General features: G+C 40.5%; 1 protein-coding gene across 2 annotated transcripts in view; it reads right to left on the minus strand.

Annotated features, from left to right (window-relative positions):
* Nucleotides 1–799: 799 nt before the first annotated feature.
* The window catches only part of LOC124151580, a 43,968-nt gene continuing 23,153 nt past the window's right edge, over nucleotides 800–21,614 (minus strand). Inside the window, exons 1-4 of one of the 2 annotated variants that reach the window (XM_046524109.2) lie at nucleotides 16,880–16,972; nucleotides 8,855–9,019; nucleotides 6,020–6,256; nucleotides 804–1,852 (exon numbers count right to left, since the gene is read on the minus strand). In XM_046524109.2, coding sequence (XP_046380065.1) covers nucleotides 1,608–1,852; nucleotides 6,020–6,256; nucleotides 8,855–9,019; nucleotides 16,880–16,970 — 738 coding nt within the window. In that variant the 5' untranslated portion in view covers nucleotides 16,971–16,972 and the 3' untranslated portion in view covers nucleotides 804–1,607. Of the gene's footprint in view, nucleotides 1,853–6,019; nucleotides 6,257–8,854; nucleotides 9,020–16,879; nucleotides 16,973–21,614 lie in introns of those variants that run through there. The other variant, XM_046524110.2, reaches the window with a different exon arrangement.

Consider the following 21,614-nt stretch of genomic DNA (forward strand, 5'->3'; position numbering starts at 1 on the left):
TGTCTCTCTAAGAAACCATTAATTCACTGTGCAGTGAAAGACGGAGGATCATTGGAGCATTTCAGCATATGTCAGGAAAGCGCAGTTTGTCGTATATCGGTCTACAATTCTTGTAGAAGCATCTGCATGTTATTCCTTATAAATCGATAGACACCCATGCAAGTGTGTTGGAAAACACTATGCTTAAGAATTCATTTCGTGACGTTGTTAACTGATTTTCAAGAACAGATGCTGTAAATATTATCAAACACGAGGGAACGAATGCAGTCTCAAACAGAAGCTTTGGTTTTATCACACACATGCTACTTCTGACACCAAACCATCCTTTCAGCAATATTGAACAAAGAAATATCGAATACCCCAACTGAGCCACGGAATGTGATTGAATTTGCCACGACAACGTAATTATATTTTCTGATTGAAAAGGATAATAACTATTCATTTGGTAATGACGAACAATAATCGACTTTCGAACAGTAGTATATTCTTTGGCCCTTAATTACATTTTTCTGATCGATAGGAACAAACACTTGAAATCAGACCACTTAAAACATTGTTACACTCATAGATTTGGCGGGGGCACGGGTGGCCCAGTTGTCTAAGGCGCCGCGATTCGCTGTGCAGAGTTGCGTCCCTTGGGCACGCCAGAAACCTATGATTGTGGGTTCGAATCCAGGTTCGCCCCGATTATGTTTCTAGGTTTGTCAGCACCATACCCGTGCTCGTGGGTTTCACCGAAGTGGTAAACGTCTGAGACCTGCATCACTTCGGGCTTTCCTCCCTCATTAAGCTGACACGCCGTGATATAACTGAAATACTGTTAAAAGCGGAGGTAACCCAACTCACTCACTCACTCATAGAGTTGGCGTCTTTCCTATATGATATTTTGCTATACATTCTTTATGTTTGTTCGGTGTGACATATTTCATGATATACTCGGTATATGACTTAGTACGAGTATTTTAAATACCTGTTCAGTATTGCAGAGCCAGACATATCTCCTTTTTATGAGGCAGATACACACACCTTGAACACTGAAAGTAACGGATGAATATACTGGTACTTACTAGGTTGTGTCTGTCACTGATGACATATTTAATGCCCCTATCAGCAGTGAGGAAATAGGAGAGAATATTCGTAATTTGAAATGTAGTAAAGCAGCTGGAACAGATTATGTAATCAGTGAAATGTTTTAATACAAAATATTGCATTGTACATACATTGTACATACATCATGCGTTGTTAGTTCGAAGAAACACGCATAATTTGTAAATACGTTTGACTATTGGCCTATGGCCTTTCAGTTTGCCATGAATAGTGAGTGAGTTGGGTTTAACGCCGCTTTTAACACTATTCCAGTTATATCGCGGCGTGTCAGCTTAATGTGGGAGGAAAGCCCGAAGTGATGCAGGTCTTAGACTTGCCATGAATTAACAACTTGATATAATGAAGGAAATATGTGGGTATATATTGTACCAATCATCTATACCCTGGTAATAGCCTCTCAAGACAGATAAACTAGCATGTGGTATGAAATAATTACTGTGTACCCTATATCACATTTTTATCATTGATAACTTCACAAATAAACTATCGCAAATCTTGCTTCAACAGTTCTGTTGTGTGTTGAAAGACCCCGGGTCTAGGATCCAGACAGTCCAACCAATCTCGTCGGTTGTGCTCGAGCAGTCGGAGAGAAAACAGTTGTCTTCTGTCAAAGAAGGATTGAAAGCGAAAGCGAGGCAGGACTCAGTCACGTGACACTTGACTGCACACTCACTGGCTATAGTCGTCGTAATGGAGGTCAAAGCAGTCTGTACCTTCTTCCCCGGGGTGGCTGAAAACTTGGATGCTGAAAGTGAATCAGTAAACGATATAAGCAATGCACATAGCAACATGGAGGTGTTGTGTAAAGACAAACTATATTCATCGATACATGCTTTATTGAACCCTTGTAAAATGATATGACACACATCTTTTAACTACTAGGTTTGTCTCCCCCATACCCGTGCTCGTGGGCTTCACCGAAGTGGTAAATGTTTGACACCTGCATCATTTCGGGCTTCCCTCCCACATTAAACGGACACGCCGTGAAATAACTGTAATACTGTTAAAAGCGCCGTTAAACCTTACTCACTCACTCAAAATACAAATGAGGAGCGAGGGGGTGGTGGCGACTCAGAACCCTGTGGTCGATGTTGCTCTCGGCACCATACTCGACACTTCAACGGTTCAATAGCCAAATTTCCCTTATGCCGAGCAATATTCCAGCAGCTGCATTCGGCGTCTACATTTCACAACTTTCGAGCATGCTCTTTCTACGAAGATTTCAAAGAGTGTCATGCAAATCTTGCATATAAATTTTGTTATAAGGGTTATTGAACTCAAAAACCTTTCAAACGGTTTTATCATTGAAATGTGGGGGGCAATTTCAAATGTGAAGCATCAGAGACCAAAATGAACCCGACGCAACTCCCTATTCTGTACAATATGTTCCCGTGTGTTTGTTCAGGTTGATACTTGACTTGACTTTGTATAAGCTTGTGAGCTGTTGGGACAGGACACGCAAGATGCAAATGATCATACAAATAAAACCATTACAATCAGGGGAGGCGTTCAAAGCGTCATGAAAGAAAACTAATTCTAAGATATGTCCCTACTTTTTCAGGATAATTCAGCTAATTTCTTAGAATAACAGGCAATTACTCTGCGTACTACTGACTGACACACTGCCTGGATATATCTAGTGTTGAAAGCGAAGGCCTGGTTGGCTGACAAACTGCCTGGATATATCTAGTGATGAAAGCGAAGGCCTGGTTGGCTGACACACTACCTGGATATATTTGGTGTTGAAAGCGAAGGCCTGGTTGGTTGACAAACTGCCTGGATATATCTAGTGCTGAAAGCGAAGGCCTGGATGGCTGACACACTTCCTGGATATATTTGGTGTTTAAAGCGAGGGCCTGGTTGGAGGACACACTGCCTGGATATATCTAGTGCTGAAAGCGAAGGCCTTCTTGGCTGACACACTGCCTGGATAAATTTGGTGTTAAAAAGCGAAGGCCTTGTTGGCTGACACACTGCCTGGATATATTTGGCGTCGAAAGCGAAGGCCTGGTTGGAGGACACACTCCCTGGATATATCTAGTGCTGAAAGGGAAGGCCTGGTTGGCTGACACACTGCCTCGATATATCTAGTGTTGAAAGCGAAGGCCTGGATGGCTGACACACTTCCTGGATATATTTGGTGTTTAAAGCGAAGGCCTGGTTGGAGGACACACTGCCTGAATATATCTAGTGCTGAAAGCCTAGGCCTGGTTGGCTGACACACTGCCTGGATATATTTGGTGTTGAAAGCGAAGGCCTTGTTGGCTGACACACTGCCTGGATATATTTGGTGTTGAAAGCGAAGGCCTGGTTGGCTGACACACTGCCTGGATATATTTGGTGTTGAAAGCGAAGACCTTGTTGGCTGACACACTGCCTGGATATTTTTGGTGTTGAAAGCGAAGGCCTGGTTGGCTGACACACTGCCTGGATATATCTAGTGCTGAAAGCGAAGGCCTGGTTGGCTGACACACTGCCTGGATATATTTGGTGTTGAAAGCGTAGGCCTGGTTGGCTGACACACTGCCTGGATATATTTGGTGTTGAAAGCGAAGGCCTGGTTGGCTGACAAACTGCTTGGATATATTTGGTGTTGAAAGCGAAGGTCTGGTTGGAGGACATATTGCCTGGATATATCTAGTGCTGAAAGCGAAGGCCTGGTTGGCTGACACACTGCCTGGATCTATCTAGTGCTGAAAGCGAAGGCCTGGTTGGAGGACACAATGCCTGGATATATCTAGTGATTAAAGCGAAGGCCTGGTTGGAGGACACACTGCCTGGATATATCTAGTGTTGTAAGCGAAGGCCTGGTTGGAGGACACACTGCCTGGATATATCTAGAGCTGAAAGCGAAGGCCTGGTTGGCTGACACAATGCCTGGATATATTTCGTGTTGAAAGCGAAGGCCTGGTTGGGGGACACACTGCCTGGATATATCTAGTGCTGAAAGCCTAGGCCTGGTTGGCGGACACACTGCCTGGATATATCTAGTGCTGAAAGCGAAGGCCTGGTTGGTTGACACACTGCCTGGATATATTTGGTGTTGAAAGCGAAGGCCTGGTTGGAGGACACACTTCCTGGATATATCTAGTGCTGAAAGCCTAGGCCTGGTTGGCTGACACACTGCCTGGATATATCTAGTGTTGAAAGCGAAGGCCTGGTTGGTTGACACACTGCCTGGATATATCTAGTGTTGAAAGTGAAGGCCTGGTTGGCTGACACACTGCCTGGATATATCTAGTGCTTAAAGCTAAGGCCTGGTTGGCTGACACACTGCCTGGATCTATCTAGTGCTGAAAGCGAAGGCCTGGTTGGCTGACACACTACTTGGATATATCTAGTGATGAAAGCGAAGGCCTGGTTGGAGGACACACTGCCTGGATATATCTAGCACTGAAAGCGAAGGTCTGGTTGGAGGACACACTGCCTGGATATATCTAGTGTTGTAAGCGAAGGCCTGGTTGGCGGACACACTGCCTGGATATATCTAGTGCTGAAAGCGAAGGCCTGGTTGGTTGACACACTGCCTGGATATATTTGGTGTTGAAAGTGAAGGCCTGGTTGGCTGACACACTGCCAGGATATATCTAGTGCTGAAAGCCTAGGCCTGGTTGGCTGACCCACTGCCTGGAAATATCTACTGTTGAAAGCGAAGGCCTGGTTGGCTGACACACTGCCTGGATATATCTAGTGATGAAAGCGAAGGCCTGGTTGGCTGACACACTTCCTGGATATATCTGATGCTGAAAGCGAAGGCCTGGTTGGTTGACACACTGCCTGGATATATCTAGTGTTGTAAGCGAAGGCCTGGTTGGCTGACACACTGCCTGGATATATCTAGTGCTGAAAGCGAAGGCCTGGTTGGCTGACACACTGCCTGGATATATTTGGTGTTGAAAGCGAAGGCCTGGTTGGCTGACATACTGAGTGAGTGAGTGAGTTAGTGAACAATAACGTCGCATTAGTTCATCCATACAGTGACGAGAACAAGTTTTTATATCTACAAGCATGTCATAAATACAGAGATATATTTAAAGGCAAATTGGTCAACAATACTTAAGCAAAGTAATATTATTTACAACTGTTTAAAACACCACTGTAAGCTACCAGCAACCAAAGCTTGGCCACCTCGCTGGGGACCATAGGGGCTTATTGGATGAATAGACTGGATGATTCCGTTGCCAACACAAGTCGACTCACATGGAGGTTAGTCAGGTTGGTAAATTTGTCTGTTTGTTGTTCAACGTCGCACTTCTCCAAGGAAGCGCTGCCTTGTCAAACCCACCCAGAACTTTTCGGAGAATGTGAAGCCTGCCCAATACTACAGCCTTCTGCATGACCCAGATTGTAAGAATTGTTGTATTCATGGCAGCAAACCCGGGTACTCTCTCAATGTCAGTCAACAGTCGGACAACTTGGTACATGGGATGCAAGCGATGCATGTTTTTCCTGAATCTTGTCAATCACATCAATGTCACAAGGAACAAACAATTTATAAATATATTGGATTTATCAAAAAGGACAAGATCAGGTTTGTTGGTCTGGTTGATGCTTGACATCGTATCCAATTGCGTACATATATGCTCATGATGTCAATCATTTAACTGCCTTAGCCTGACTTAATTTCCTGATTATTTACAGATTGTCGTCATGTAGCTGGATTGCTGCTGAGTGCAGCGTAAAACAAAAACAAAAAAGAAGACAAAACTGTCCCTGGTCACTTGGTGGCTAACAAAAAGGGTGTTTTAGTAGCTGTTAGTGGATACTTCACAAACCCCATGATCCCCAGCATGTTTCCAATGGATAGGTCTGAGGCTGTATTCGGACCTATTCCAAAGAAGTTTGTATTTATCATTTTCCATGACGCCCTCTACATATTCTGGGTCTTTAAAAAGATTTGATGATGTCGTACCTGCACCACGTTTTGTGGGAGTGCCCATAGCCAATGCTTCCTTCAGACCCAGATCTGGTTGCGTTGTGGCAACGAGTCGAATGTACCGAACACGGTATGTAGGAGTGGCGTGGAATACGTGAGTCTGTGACTCGCCTGTACCTGCTGGTGTTGTTCCATAGAGAAAGCCGACAGCACCAGGACACTGGTTAGGGTTGCTGAAGTAAGTCTGGATCTTAACTGACCGTGTTTTCCATCCTGTGTGTAGAAACGTATGGTTCTACTGAGTTCAGTTTAAGGTTAAGACAATGTGTTTAGAAATCATCAAAGTAATAATACATGTATGTCATTTTAAGCATGTTCCATACGTACGTGTATGACAACTATCAACATCATGTTATTCGTAAGGATAATAATCAAAGTTTAATTGGTACTATCACTCCTGAAGATGTATTGGTCAGGGGAATGCGCACCCTTGGGTCAAAAGTGCTTCAATTGTCTGAGCAAATATATCCAGTTATTATAGCTAAAATGGATAGAATTATCATAAAAACGCCCGCATGTTATCAGAAATGAGCGGGCCACTGTAACTTGATAATGCCCTCATATTACTTGACGACGGGCCATTATCACGCCCGTTGTTAGGTGACGTCATGGGATAGGGATAGGTGACGTAACGTTCAATAGTGACGTCATCTGGTTTGTTCTATGACGTTTCCATATTTGTAAAAGTGGGTCAGCGAAATTTGTGTTGATTGCAGTAAATGTTTCAAAATCGACAGTGTTGTTTCTTTTTATTTGATAACAAATTCCATCCATTTTAGCTATAATAACGGTAACGCTATTTTTCAGGGCATTATCATTTGCAGGAGCCCTCGGTCTTTTCAACTGCCCTCCTTCGTCGGGCAGTTAATGGAAGACCTCGGGCTTCTGCAAATGATAATGCCCTGAAAAATAGCGTTACCCTTATATTAATTCTATGTGATCAGCACCACAACAGATCACATGGCTTTCGTCAAAAGATTGTGCCTGCCATATTCAACTGACAAACCTTGTTGTAAGTCCAAAGAACGGGTTAGGATCGGTGGACAATATTCTATGCTTGTTGAAGGAGCCGAAATGTATGCGAAAAGTGACTTGTTTGATTTGTACTCAACGTGTACGACGGCTTTGGACGTTGCCAGCGATTTAAACCACCAGACAAACAATTGTTTAGCTGTACTGTTTTACCATACTGAATCCTTACTTTTGGGGTAAAGTTGAATATTTTCTGAATGCAAAATGTTCCAAAAAATTTACATTTTACAAAATGCTCTGTTTCTTCTTGGGTACAACTCTAACATTCTGTTGAATCACATCATACTGGCATGCAAAAAATATATACATGTATCAAGTATTAAGAAAAACAAATTGTCACTTGAAAAGTTTCTGAAGACTTTAATTGATATGTTTCGGATAGAGAAATCAACTGCACACAAAAACAATACAATAAGACAGTTTGATAGAAAATGGAAAAATTTGGCAAATGAATTGTCTAGTTAATATGTCTCTGTATGCTGTATAGGTAAGTAACCTCCACATAAATAAGTAAACAGCATGACGTGCTACTCAATGTATTACTCTGTAATATCATATACTGAATTGAATAATAAAAAACAACAACAAAAAAACATTTGTTAAGCTGGAATACTAACACGCTCGGAGAGGTTGCGTTAAAGCGTGCGTGATGTTGCAACGTTTTGCTGGACCTGTCTTAACAAAACCATTCTGTTGATTTCATGACACGAATTATGAATCCTGTATTTCCGCCTTAACTACAAGATCCCCACTTATAAGCACAAAATATGTAATTGTACATTTTTATTTGTTTTCAAACCCAAATATTTTTATATCTATTGTTTATTTGATTCAAAGAAAATGTTTATGAAAAAGCTCAAAGATAAGCAACCAACAATATGATGCTGGTATCGGACGTTGTTTTCCAAGAAATAACGAATATTCATGATAAATTGCATCAACTGTCAGTTAAGAAAATGCCATGCATCCAATCCCATAGCAATGCAACTCGAACGTGCAGCTGAAAAAACACCACTATTGATCAATGTGATGCCACATTCATCATGCCACACCAACATGGAAATGACAGATGGCGAATCATCGGAATGCTTGATCCAGGCACCACGTAGCTTGACGTCCACATATGGCACATATGCTGACGTTATCAACGTCATCCACGAAATGGCGGCACACCCGTACCAACCACACGCTAACACATTGATTTGAACCACGCATCTTCGTTTTTACTCCCACGCCCCAACCCATCCCTGACAACAGTCCGGAAACTTCTATAGTGTCCACTCCCGAAACGCTCTTCAAATCAACTGTTGCTCGTTCCCTACATATATATTTATTTCATCTGACAAAATACCATAAAGTGCAGTAAGAGTGTTGTGACCGATTCGTTTTTGTATTTTTTTGTATGCCATAATAACTGTTGCATTTGAGTACATATGCGACCAAAATATATTGTCAATATGTTTCTGTATTGTATTTCATCACAACCCTTGCGCTCACAGAAATAACAGGTTCCGTGCTCAAGTTCACTGACTTGGTTGATGCATGAAATCGTATCCAATTGCGTACATAGATGCTCATGATGTCAATCATTTAACTGTCTTCTCCTGACATAATTTCCTGATTATTTACAGATTGTCGTCATGTAGCTCGATTGCTGCTGAGTGCAGCGTAAAACAAAAACAAAACAGAAGACAAAACTGTCCCAGTGTACGCAATCCTGGTCACTTAGTGGCTAACAAAAAGAGTGTTTTAGTAGCTGTTAGTAGATACTTCACAAACCCCATGATCCCCAGCATGTTTCCAAGGTGATGTTGTGGACGTCATAGTAGCCCTGTAGATCCACCTGCCAGTAAGGTGTTGGTTGTGCATCAGTAAACATACACGTATCCGACAGTTCATCATTTCCTTTTGGATCAGTTGATGGTTTGCCGCCAAGAATATTTCCTGAAAAGAAACCATTACAGTCAACGAATCAACTGCAACATAAGTGATATGTTTGTGCGAGAGGAACCTAGCCAAACGGTGAAAGATAACAAGACACCTTTGATTTAGAGGATCAACACGGCGCAAAGATGTTTTGTAGCATACCTACCCGTTGATGCAATAAAGCCATGTGTAACCCGGAAGATAAAACAAATTGTAATTTGCATGAGGTGCTTTCAGAATCATGAAAAAGAATATGGCACAATATTCAGTTGAAATATTTATGTAATATAAAAGAAGAAAACAAACATATTTCGAAAACAAAACTGGTAATATGTTCTCACAACAATGAGTGAGTTAAAAGATGGTACTTGTTTTTACCCTGTCTGGAGCTCGGCAGTAAGAGGCTAAAACAAGGACTGGTCGGCTCGGAGTCAGTATACTGTGTCTGAGTGGGGTATTCACATGTTAAACTGCGGCATGGTATCTCAGTGAGCTAGCACTATAAATCGGCATCAGTCCGGACTAGTACAAGCAGCCACACAAACACACGCACGTACATGCACGTCGCTATATAAGTGCAATAATCTTGGATGCGACGTTAAACCCAATTTCACCCCACCTCACCTCACCTCATATTTAACCTTTTCCAAGTGAGAATCACAATATTGTAATATTATTTTATAATGAGGTAGATCGATCTGCACATGCAGACAGGCAGATACTGTTAAAATTGAAACCCACAATGTTGTGAGTGCGTTTGTTATTTTGACCATGAACCATACTTCTAAATGAGAGTTACCTTCCTAATGGCAATATGTTTACTCCTGTAGCCTGACACATCAATTGTTCAAAGTGCTAATATCTTCCTGCACAAAGACTGGGTCAACGTCTCTGAGCAACGAAATGTATGTAGAAATAGGTCGGATAGAGCTAGAGTGGTACCCTGCCTCTCGTGTCCTAGCGGCTGCAGGCAAAGTTAGTTGGTTGGTTGTTTTACGCCGCACTCAGCAATATTCAAGCTATATGATGGCGGTCTGTAAATAATCGAGTCTGGACCAGACAATCCAGTGATTTATATTATAAGCATCGATCCACGCATTTGGGATCGATGAAAGGAACGCAAGCGCTCTTGGGCAGGTAAACCAGTCTATGATTGGTCGTGTCTCCCTCTTATGTCTTGCCGAATATCATAAACATGTTTAGAGTAATAATTTACAATAAGGAATGCTTTCAAAAATAGTTTCATCATCATTATACAAATGTGAGACAAAGATAAAGTTTCTTTAAAGTTTTGTTTATGTTTTTCCAACGATACCTTATCTCCATGTCCCCAAGTAATTTTCTCAAACCCATAACAAAGAAGGCGCAAATGTTTCAAGATAGACCGAGAATACCGTTGTTCAACTGATAAGATTGTTGGTTGTTTGTTTCGTGCACGTATTCCTGTGCGTTACTTTCCACAACATTAACGATACATAGTATATGGACATATCCACGATGGGGATTCTGGGTCAGAAAAGGTTCAGCGTGTGATCTGGTTCGTCCTCCGCATTGTTCGCCAAAGGTTTTTATCGTTGCACATTCGGCCAATCACGAGTTTGCCTTGACCACAATGTTGAATATTTTCAGGTCGACATCATATAGCTTAGATATTGTAAACCGTCTCTTCGAGTGACAATCATACACATATGTCATGTTGTTATAAGAAATATCAGTTCATTTAGCCCATCGACTGATACTCAAGTTATAAACATGAGCTTTAATGGAAAAACAGTGACAAAACCATTTTCGTTAAATGTATGTAAATAACGGAATCTCGACCAGACAATCAAGTGACTGATATCATGAGTATCGATCAACGCAAATACGATGGCATTAAACAAGTTACCGAGCCTAACAACCTGATCCCGTCAGTCGCCTCTTACGACAAGCAAGGGTTGCTGAAGATCAATTCTAGCCCAGATCGTCTCGGGTAGCTTAATATATTTGATATAATTAATTGGCCATTAGAGTGGGTTGTTAAAAAGGGACGGTCAAACTCTAGTGACATGTTTACTTTCAAGTACTTGTATTGTACATTCACCGCTTAATAAAGTGTTTCTCCTAAGCAAAGTAGAATATGTCATACATGGTATATTTTAAAGGGGTCACTTTAAAGCTTTCCAAAGGGTATATTGTGGACATGTCAACGACGTTTCCAAAGTTGGCGCATGACGAGACTTCCCTATTTTACCATGTTCCATGTGCTCTTTCGTTTGTTCAGGTTAACACTTGATTTGAGTTTGCATGTGTTTGTAAATATTGCAACCGTGGAAAGATAGGCTCACTTTGTCTCAAGCACATTGTATCATCGCTAATTCATATAATTTCAGGCCTAGGTTTGTCGAGAGAGGTCTAATGTACTTTGAATCAATCTGGTTGAGGGATCTGAGGGTTTCTCCAATGTATTTGTGGCCACAGTTGCAGGGCATCTGGTATATACATCCTCTGGGGTTGGGACTTGCGCTGCTTGTGCCTCTGATGGACTTGCCGCTAGAAAAGGTGACATCTATGTTGGCTTTGTTCTTGATGCGGGAAATCTGATGAGTGAAATATCCGAGGTAGGTTATGATGATTCTGATGGGCTTTGGGGCAGGTTTGGTTGTGGTTCTTTCCAACTTTTTTATCTTATTAATTTTGTTGTTCTTACAAGTACATACATACATACATACATATATATATATATATATACTGAGATGTCTTTGGTCTGTTCATTTTCACAACGAGGCTTGGTTGACTTCACAGCATCACAAGGTTGGTAAGTGAACATGCTGTAGAACTAACTGAAAGCTCGTTTCTGGGTTTTTTGAATTGCCATATAAGTCGAGTCGCTCGCAGTTTTGAACAGTCAACCATGATTGTCACCAGGTTTATACACACATTCCTTCATTCCAGGAAGGTGTCCGTCACAAGTTTCTCTGCTTGGTTTTCAGACATTGAATTTTAGAATCAATGATGGAAATATTTTCTCCATTAGCACTGGGGGCACGGGTGGCCCAGTCGTCTAAAGCGCCGCGATTCGCTGTGCAGAGTTGCGTCCCTTGGGCACGCCAGAAACCTATGATTGTGGGTTCGAATCCCGGTTCGCCCCAATTATGTTTCTAGGTTTGTCAGCACCATACCCGTGCTCGTTGGTTTCACCGAAGTGGTAAACGTCTGAGACCTGCATCACTTCGGGCTTTCCTCCCACATCAAGCTGACACACCGTGATATAACTGGAATACTGTAAAAGCGGCGTTAAACCCAACTCACTCACTCACTCAATGTGCAGGACACAGTCACTCAAAGGTTGATGGCTTTCATCCTGTGTGCAAGTGTGATCTGTCAGGTCTGTTATGTCAGGTCTGTATTGCATTGTGTCATGGCACGTCCAAGGTCGTCACGCACGCTGGTTAAACCACGCATGTTGATCTCAACGTCACTTACAACCGAGCTGAGTTCATTTCTTAACTGTTTCGTTGTTTTCTTGCGAATAAATCCTTTATTCCAGGAAGGTATTCTCCACATAAAAAATAAATTAGACTTGCATAATACCTGGCTAGTTTGACAATAAGACTGTGTTTCAGTGTGAAACATTTTTCTTCTTTTGATATCACATTGTGTACTCATCTTGACAAGATTGAAAGGTTTCGTTTGCAAATTATTCATGTAGTGTTAAGTTTCGCATTGAGTTTCTTCACAAGAAGGTCCCTAGGTAGAGCCGAAAAGTTTTCTTGCACAAGGTCTATTGTGGCGTTATCACATATGTCTTGCAGTAACGTGCCTTCCTTGTGATCACTTGGCTGAATGGAGCAGTACTGAGGCAGATTATCCATGATAATGATTCCAGGAACATTATGGAGTTCGACAACAGTTGCCAAATTTTAAAGGTCACAATTATCCTCATTTGAGAGACAGTTCACATATTTCTGCAGTGTAAGTCTCGATGACATGCACAGCTTGCGCCTCGATGACAATTATCTTGAATATACTCTCTTATTATTGCACATTCGGCACAGTCACGTGTTTGCATTGCCCGCAATGTAGAATATCTTAAGGCCGACGTCATATTTCTTGGCTTCAAGTGACATTCACACAGACATGTCGCTTTGAGACCAGTTATACAAAAGGAATGACATTTCATTTTGTCAATTAACTGAAAGTGATCAACATGAGCGTGTATGGTGATGGTGTGTATCGTATTATGTACCATTTCCATAATTATAAGAAATATTTGCTACAAGCAGAGTCCATTATACGATTCTCACTTTATTATGAGTGAGTGAGTGAGTGAGTTGGGTTTAACGCCGCTTTAAAAAGTATTCCAGTTATATCACGGTGTGTCAGCTTAATGTGGGAGGAAAGCCCGAAGTGATGCAGGTCTCAGACGTTTACCACTTCGGTGAAACCAACGAGCACGGGTATGGTGCTGACAAACCTAGAAACATAATCAGGGCGAACCGGGATTCGAACCCACAATCATAGGTTTCTGGCGTGCCCAAGGGACGCAACTCTGCACAGCGAATCGCGGCCATCCGTGCCCCCCACTTTATTATGAGCATGTGTTTAAAGGTGACGGGTGCCACCGGCGAAGCAGGATACGCCCACCTCTTCGCGAACACCTGATATCGTCACTTTTTGTCAGTGATTCATAAACACATGCTCGTGATAGGGTCAGAATCGTCCAATCTATTTGACAGATATTTCTTTGGAATATGGAAAGGGTTTTGTCACTTCAATTATGACATACAAATAGGCAGTTTGTTTAGTTTGTACGGCCATATGGCTCATAGTACAGTTCAGTTTTAGCAGACACATAGCATAATATACATTCACCTTAGTCTTAATACATGTTATAAATACATTGCTAAAGATTTGATAACATCTTCATTGGTCTAATCCAAGAAACTGACCATTAATTGATTGTCTTTGAGTGTACTATCTATATTAGATGGAAACTTTGATCTCAACGTTGTTTATTTTACGCATATAAAAAGAACATGAAACTCGTCTTCAATCTCCTGGTTGGTTCAGTTAGTAAATATACAATTTACAAAATCACTATCCTTGGTTCAACGACAATTATTGACATGGAAGTTATGGAGAGATCTTCTACATTTAAAAGAGCTCTAAATACAGATTGATTTTGCAATATACTTAAATATTTTTATGGATGCCATAAATGATTTGATACTAGCATAATGAGAAAGTGTGAAGAGGAAACTTGTTGGTGCCAGTTTTACTGAAATATATCTCATAATCATTGTTTTAATGTTTTCTATTTATGAATCAATATCAAATAGAGATGATACAAGATGTTTGCGAAAATGGGCAGGCCATATCCTGCCCCGAAGGTGGCACCCTTCAGAAGCAAACCAATTGTTCACCTGAAAAACACACGGAAATGCTACACGTTAAAATGGAAGGATGCATTGGACATCATTTTGGTTACAGTGCCAACGTTGTAAATGTCCCTCACATGTCTACCTTGTACCCATTTGGAAGCTTGTATACGAATTTGCTTGTTGTAGCGCTGTTCAAACAACTTTGGTGGAAAAGTAATATGTTACCCATAGACTTCTCATTAGAAATAGAATGCTCGATTGTCCCTCAATAGATCGAGCTGCTGGAATATTGCTCGACATAAAGAGAAAGTTAACTATTGAACAGTTTAAGTCAACCCAATTGTTACACACTCTTGTTGATTGATTTTGTTAGAAACTTGAGTGCAAGTATCATAGGTATTAACAACTTTGCGGAATTGGACAGATCACAACATCGTTAATGCAAATATTGTATACAAAACATTGAAAGCAGCGCGTAAATAGGGTTTGGGTGAACTTTCAATTTCAAAGGCTGACACGAAAGTGCAGCAGAGATGGAGGCTTTTGTATAGAGACTCATTGTATGAACAGACAATAAACGTGAACCATAGTGGAAGTATATTTCCGTAGCCACATCAAATAGATGGCAAAGACCAATATGCGTCTGGTACTAACCGATACAAGTATTGCATGAATAATTTCAGTCACAAATATTAACCGTGCAGAGCGAGGCAACGCTAAAGACACGCTGAATGAATGAATGCATTATAATCATTGATTTACATGTTTCACCATCCTGTCATTTGTTTCCCCATGGACCCTTGCGTGGTGATCTACCTTCAGTTGTTGGCGATCTAAAGCCTGTTTTTATGTTGTATTGTCAACTGTTAATATATTTTTACATGCTCTCTGACTAGTTTTATGTAAATATGTGATATTCTAGTTATTATACTGCCCTTCGTCGGCAGAATTTTATACAGTTAAAAATATATTGTTATGTCAAATTTTGTTTCGTCACGATATGGCTGACATATTGCCGATGTGACGTTAAACTTTAACTCACTCACTCACTGTCATTTGTCCTGACTCAAAGGAAGGTATAATAAGTATTTCAAAATGACTTCTAGCACCTGATTCTTCAAGTTTACTAAGGATCTAAAACCCCCGAGAGGGTCACATATTACCTTAATCTTACTTGGTAGACATATGGAGGACAAATCAAAAGTTGGCGCATGGACCAAATTTTGTCCAAAGCAATTTCCTACTTTAACATATGCCATATGCGTCTTTGTTTGTTGGGGTAAACACTTGACTTGCCTTTTCATGTGTTTGTAATGGTTGCAACCGTTGGGAGATAGACTCGCCGTGTCGCAAACACATGGTATCATCACTAATTCACAGTGATTAACAGGCAAATGCTTATGGCATAGTCGGAATCTGACAATAGTTGTGTCGCTTTTTACGGTCACTAAGAGGCAACAACAGCTTCTATTAGTGGTAAAAGACTATTTCATATGCTTAAGCACTGTCTGGCAATGGTGTATACCGAGACTACGGTCCGAAAAAGAATTTTGTTATGGTAAAACAGAGGATGGTATGACACAGACCAGTCTAACAGAGGGTGGTACATGATAGGATGGTATAAGACGATATGTTACATGCAATCCAAGGATGCGTTATATATTTATTCCAGTTATGGGCCCTGGATATTAATCTTGAGAAATTACGATTTCGAAAAATGTGGAGGAAGCCCTTCAAAGTAGCAACCCAAAAATCAAACAATACACCAGGAGGATGTGTAAATTCATATGCATACTTAGGCCTATAAGTTACTGCAAGAGTAATTATTAACATCGAAACCATTCATTCCTATTGTTTCCTTAAAATATTCTTTGACATTCCTCTGTACAATTGCCCCCATTATCTTGCTGGGAAGTGAGGTTGTGAAATTTAAAACTGAGAGAGCTCAGAATATGTCAATTGGATGGTATGTAAAGTTTGTTTAATATAATTTACACACCACCAAATGCAGCTGTGATGGTGATTGTGTAGGCCCCTTGTAATAATACACTGGTTGCATTTCAAAGACGTCAACGATGTTTAGTGATGGTTTTGGTGATGATATGTTCACTTAAGAGCAAATAGTACAATATTGAGATCAGTTATAAATAGAACATTAATTACAAACAATACAACATAGTACATCAATAATAAATAGGGCCGTAATGTAAGATAATGAACCAGATGTTGATAAAGATATAACTGATTGAAAATATGACTATTTCCTGGTGAAAAGCTATGGCGATGCTAATACCAGTGTGGTATGTGACTGATAATTTGTGACGTCTCAGTTGACATTGAACGTTTCAAGAAATTACCCAGAATATTAACAGATGGTCACAGCCAACATCTTTACCTAAGTTTCAGGTTTCGTTTCAGAGATCTCGATCTGAGTCCTGTGCACACCAACCTATTTGATTGTGTGTTGAAATTACAATTAAACTAAAACAATATAATATCAAAGGTGCCCTCATACCTGCATTTGCGCTGCTGGCTGTAGGGATCAGCGTCATGAGCAACGTTGTTTCAAACAACGACATCGGAGGCAACATGCTGACTGCTTCCATGCACAAAGCCAAATGTAGTTATTGCGGTGTGTGTGTGGGGAGGTGGACTTCACAGTGTTATGTTGTCATGGTGGCATCAATACTTTCCTCCTGACGGTATCGGTGTTACGTATGTTAATTATGACATAACAATGGAACATTGATGGTAACAAATGTCATTAAATATTTTACAACTGGGTGTGTTTACTTTAGGACAATCTTGCTGAGCAGCATGCAATTAAACATAAAGTTTTATAATATGTTTGTCTGATACTATTTACAGGTGCTTTTTCGCACGGAAAATGAGAACATTGTTCTCATGATCACTATCTTGACGTCTTTCATGGGGAACATATGTGAAAGCTTCGCTCTCACTGGTTTGCCATGTTTGTTTAGACTGAATGAAACAATAAAATCCATTGTACGACCACTTCATAAGCATGAGATTATGAATCACTGTGGAGGGGCGGTCGGGTAGCCTTGTGGTTAAAGCGCTCACTCGTCACGCCGAAGACCTGGGTTCGATTCCCGACATGGGTACAATGTGTGAAGCCAATTTCTGGTGTCCCCCGCCGTGATATTGCTAGAATATTGCTAAAAGCGGCGTAAAACTATACTCACTCACTCACTCACTCACTCACTGTCAAATGGTGATGATGCAAAGATGACTTACTTGTTTACCTCAACAAAACATATTGTACAAGTAAAAAAATAAGGAATTGCATCGGACATAATGTTTATTACTGATGCTTAAAACTTGGAAATGTCCTTTACATGTCTAGCATTAAACGTTTTTTTTTAAAAGCTTTGCCGAAGCCTTTAATGTTTTGAGCAAGAACCGAATGATGCTCTTTGAAAAATCCTTGTAGACGGATCATGTTCGTTTTGTGTTCAAGTTGACAAAAAAACATTTCACCCACAAACAAATGTTCACCGACATAAATTTAATTTGTTTCCTAAATACTGAGATCTCAACAGTCGTTTGGTATTATCTGACAGCAAACGTCCCTTGAAATCGTTGCACAATTTTCTTCGCCAGATGGAAAGTGAATGCTTGGAAATTGTCGCAATGGCGAAACGCTAGAGGAGAATAGTCAACAAATGGCAAGCAATAGACGTTATTGTGTCGAGGCGCTGCATGGCATATTGCCAAAGTTGGCATTGACACAGTCTTTGTGGAGGTAAATACAGTGACTCGGGAGAGCATCAGAAAAACATCCAAGCGTCTATAAAGGATCTCAAACCACCATGAATGATAAATGTTTTGTTCGGGACCATTGCACACAGGCGAAAAAGTGATCTTACTGGTTGAAAGCTGCAGGATTAGGAAAGTGTCGACCAGTAACTGGCATCAAGATAACTTCATATATGTTTGGGAATTGAGTGGCCATATACTAAGACAAGCTCCTCACAGCGATAGTCCGTTCGCGGAGCTCTCTAATACTATCGCTGCCACCAGTCAAAACTCCCCACTGTGATAGGTGGCCCCAATCATGCTTGGAGTTGAACTCGCAACCGGATGACTGTTATGTTTACACTCAAGTGACGACTTTCGTGACGCCGAATACACTTACCGCTGATAATTAACTTTCTTTGTTTGTCAATTCGAATTTCTATTTCATTAAAACTATCATCTTTAATTGATATAGTAAGAATGTAAGGGAGAAGTTGGTTGATATTCCGTTAGTCTACAATCTCGAACCAATCTGATTATTAAAACAACAAAGTAAATTCATCTGGAAAACATGGTCAGTCGTAAACCTTTTCAAAATGAAATATGATGGCATTCCCATAAACAAAAGTATACACGTTACTACATATGGGGTTAGAGCGTAAATTTCAAGATTCTTGTAATGGTCGCGCCCACACTGGTGGCAGCGATGTTACCGAGAGTGTAACGAAGGTGTAACGCGCTGGGAAGGAGCTTGATAGTAAGAGCGTCTTTGAGTCAATCTGTACATGTGATCAATGACGAATCAATGTTCCTTTGTATTGCACTAATGACCGGAATCATGTTTTGAAGAGACATTTCTGACACATCCAAACACACTATCCGTTAAACCTATGGATTCATGTGGTCACAATGCAATAAGTTATAATTATCATGTCAAAAGATGCAATCAATGACTGACACTCGTCATGTAACATGTCATTTCTTAAAGCAAAAAGTATTTTCAGTGACAAAAATAATCCTTATGCAAATGTTGACATTGTGGGCTTTTAGACAGTGTATGCCGCTGATATTTCCCTGACCAATAACAATATATACCCGTGCACACCCGTGTTTGTATGCAAATTATATGAGTGATTGGCGCTACCGATAGTGCAGGCCATGCTTACACTAATTGCTTCCATTTGATATCGGTGCTGATTTTCAGGGATCGATAAATATGATAATTTGTATCACTGTCTTGCCTTTTACGCCATATAAAATCAGTCACGTCAGATAATCCAGATTAATCTTTGGCGGAAACTACTGGCAAATAGGTATGAAAAAACAACTAGAAAACGCATTTCAAAATATATGTGTGGAGGACAAAACATGGGCTGACTTTATCTTGAACTCGTTTTTTGTATTATTTGTCAACTGTATGGACACGAATCCCCATTCAGAGAGCGTCCACAGCCACAACGTTGTAACTTGACGAAACGCTGATTGATGTGGGTGGAAAATATTCAGTGATGTAGATCAAATTGAAAGGGTATACAAACCAAATGAATATCGTAGTTGCTCACTTACATTCATTTCAAATTCGATCTGAATACCTTGAAAACATGTAAAACAAACATATTGCTCAAATACAGATTAATCAAAGTTACCATGGTTCATAATCATACATGTGCCCCATGTCCATCTACGAAAATATGTACCATAACAGTACTTACAAGCTGTCTTGGCCCCACAGCAGGGTTAATCACCACACGGAACGTCATGAATCCGTCAATACACGCTCTAGTCCGGGTTTTACACGAGTCGCCCGAATCAGTAAACCAGGTGGGACAAAAAAAACGAAATCCGGATCAGTATACCGGGAACAGCCAACCTGAATATTATCTTTAACAATATACATGTTAAATGCGGAATTGCAGTTACTACAATACTCAAAGTACATGTGACGTGGACCCGTGAAGATCCGGGGTAGAATAGGTCTTCAGCAACCCATGCTTGCCGTCAAGGGCAACCATGCTTGTCGTGAGAGGCGACTGACTTGGTTGATGCATGTCATCGTATCCGAATTGCGTGGATCGATGCTCATGATGTCCATCACGGATTGTCTGGTCCAGACTCGAATATTTAAAGACCGACATCATACAGCTGTAATATTGCTGAGTTTCCCGTTAAACAGCAAAGAAACAAACAAACAAACAAACAACGTGTGACGTGACAACACATTGTGGATAACACTTCATTCGACTCGACTCGACTAACATCAGACTTACTCGGCATAATGAGCGGTATGACATTAACGTTCAGTGTTAAACTAAAGCTTACGTGACTACATGCTTGTGTATCCAGTAGGTGTGCCAAACACTGTCAGCTTCTGTGGAGCTTGTGATTTAAGAAAAATGATAATGCTTTATAATTAATTATACAGTGTGTTAGTTTTGTATGGCTTTCGTTGATATGTCATTACTTCAAATCGACAACCCGAACACTGCACTCACTCAGCATCCCTCAATACCATCATCAACTTCAAAGAGATGGCGTTTAATTTTGTTGCGGTAAAATAAACGTACAATGTTTTTATTGTTGCGTGTGTTTACACTTTCGCATTGCATTTGTTGTGAATATATTTCCAAACCGTTTTTCTTTACTTATAATTATAAGAAGAAGAATATCTGCACTTGTACACGCAGACGTAATCAAAAACTAACATATAGCTTTTACTAGTTTCAACAAAATCAGTTAATGCATTATTCTGTTACTGGAGTTCTGCTTCATCGATCACGTGATTGTCTGGCGTGTTAACATGCCGCTGTGGCATGGAAGGAGCACTTTTTGCGGCGTCAGATAATAAATATTTTATTCAAACTGTGCGAGCAGTAGGGCAGGAAATACTTACACTGTTCGCGAACACTGTTTTCAGTTGTCCAGTCATTTATTTTTCGCTGTTTTTTTTATTCTTGACGCCAAATCTGTTTCGGCGGATAATCTAAATGCATATTTTCTGGATATTGATAATGTACATATCGATTTTTTGTTTTCCATAAAAATAGCGTTTATATGCCACTGCTGTATGTAAAATAGCATCGAACATCGTAAAGGCAAACGAGCTAACGTCATACAAAGAGAAGATTTAAGTGCATCAATCACTCATATATCGATTGCTGTAACTGTGCACAAACACAACAGTCACGCATGTTCAATGGGTAAACGATTAATAATGTACTCGGAATTGTATTGTCGCTTTAATTTGCAGGTCATTGTAATAATGAGTGTGACAAGTACAAATTATTTTTTATTAGACATTTTGTCACATGTTCGGATTAATACCAGTTATTCTGCAACGATAACTTATTCCTTTTGAAACATAATCTATCGTAGGACTCTATATTATCACCGGCTCTATTTTATCGCGGTTTCGGTAAATCTTGTAATCCATGGCCACACCCCCTGTTGGCTGTTAATTTGTGCAAATGTCAGCCTGATATTTCATCGCTTGA

The sequence above is a fragment of the Haliotis rufescens genome, unplaced genomic scaffold (genome assembly GCF_023055435.1).
Source record: "Haliotis rufescens isolate VD_foot unplaced genomic scaffold, xgHalRufe1.0.p SCAF_13, whole genome shotgun sequence".
Classification (NCBI taxonomy): Eukaryota; Metazoa; Mollusca; class Gastropoda; order Lepetellida; family Haliotidae; genus Haliotis; species Haliotis rufescens.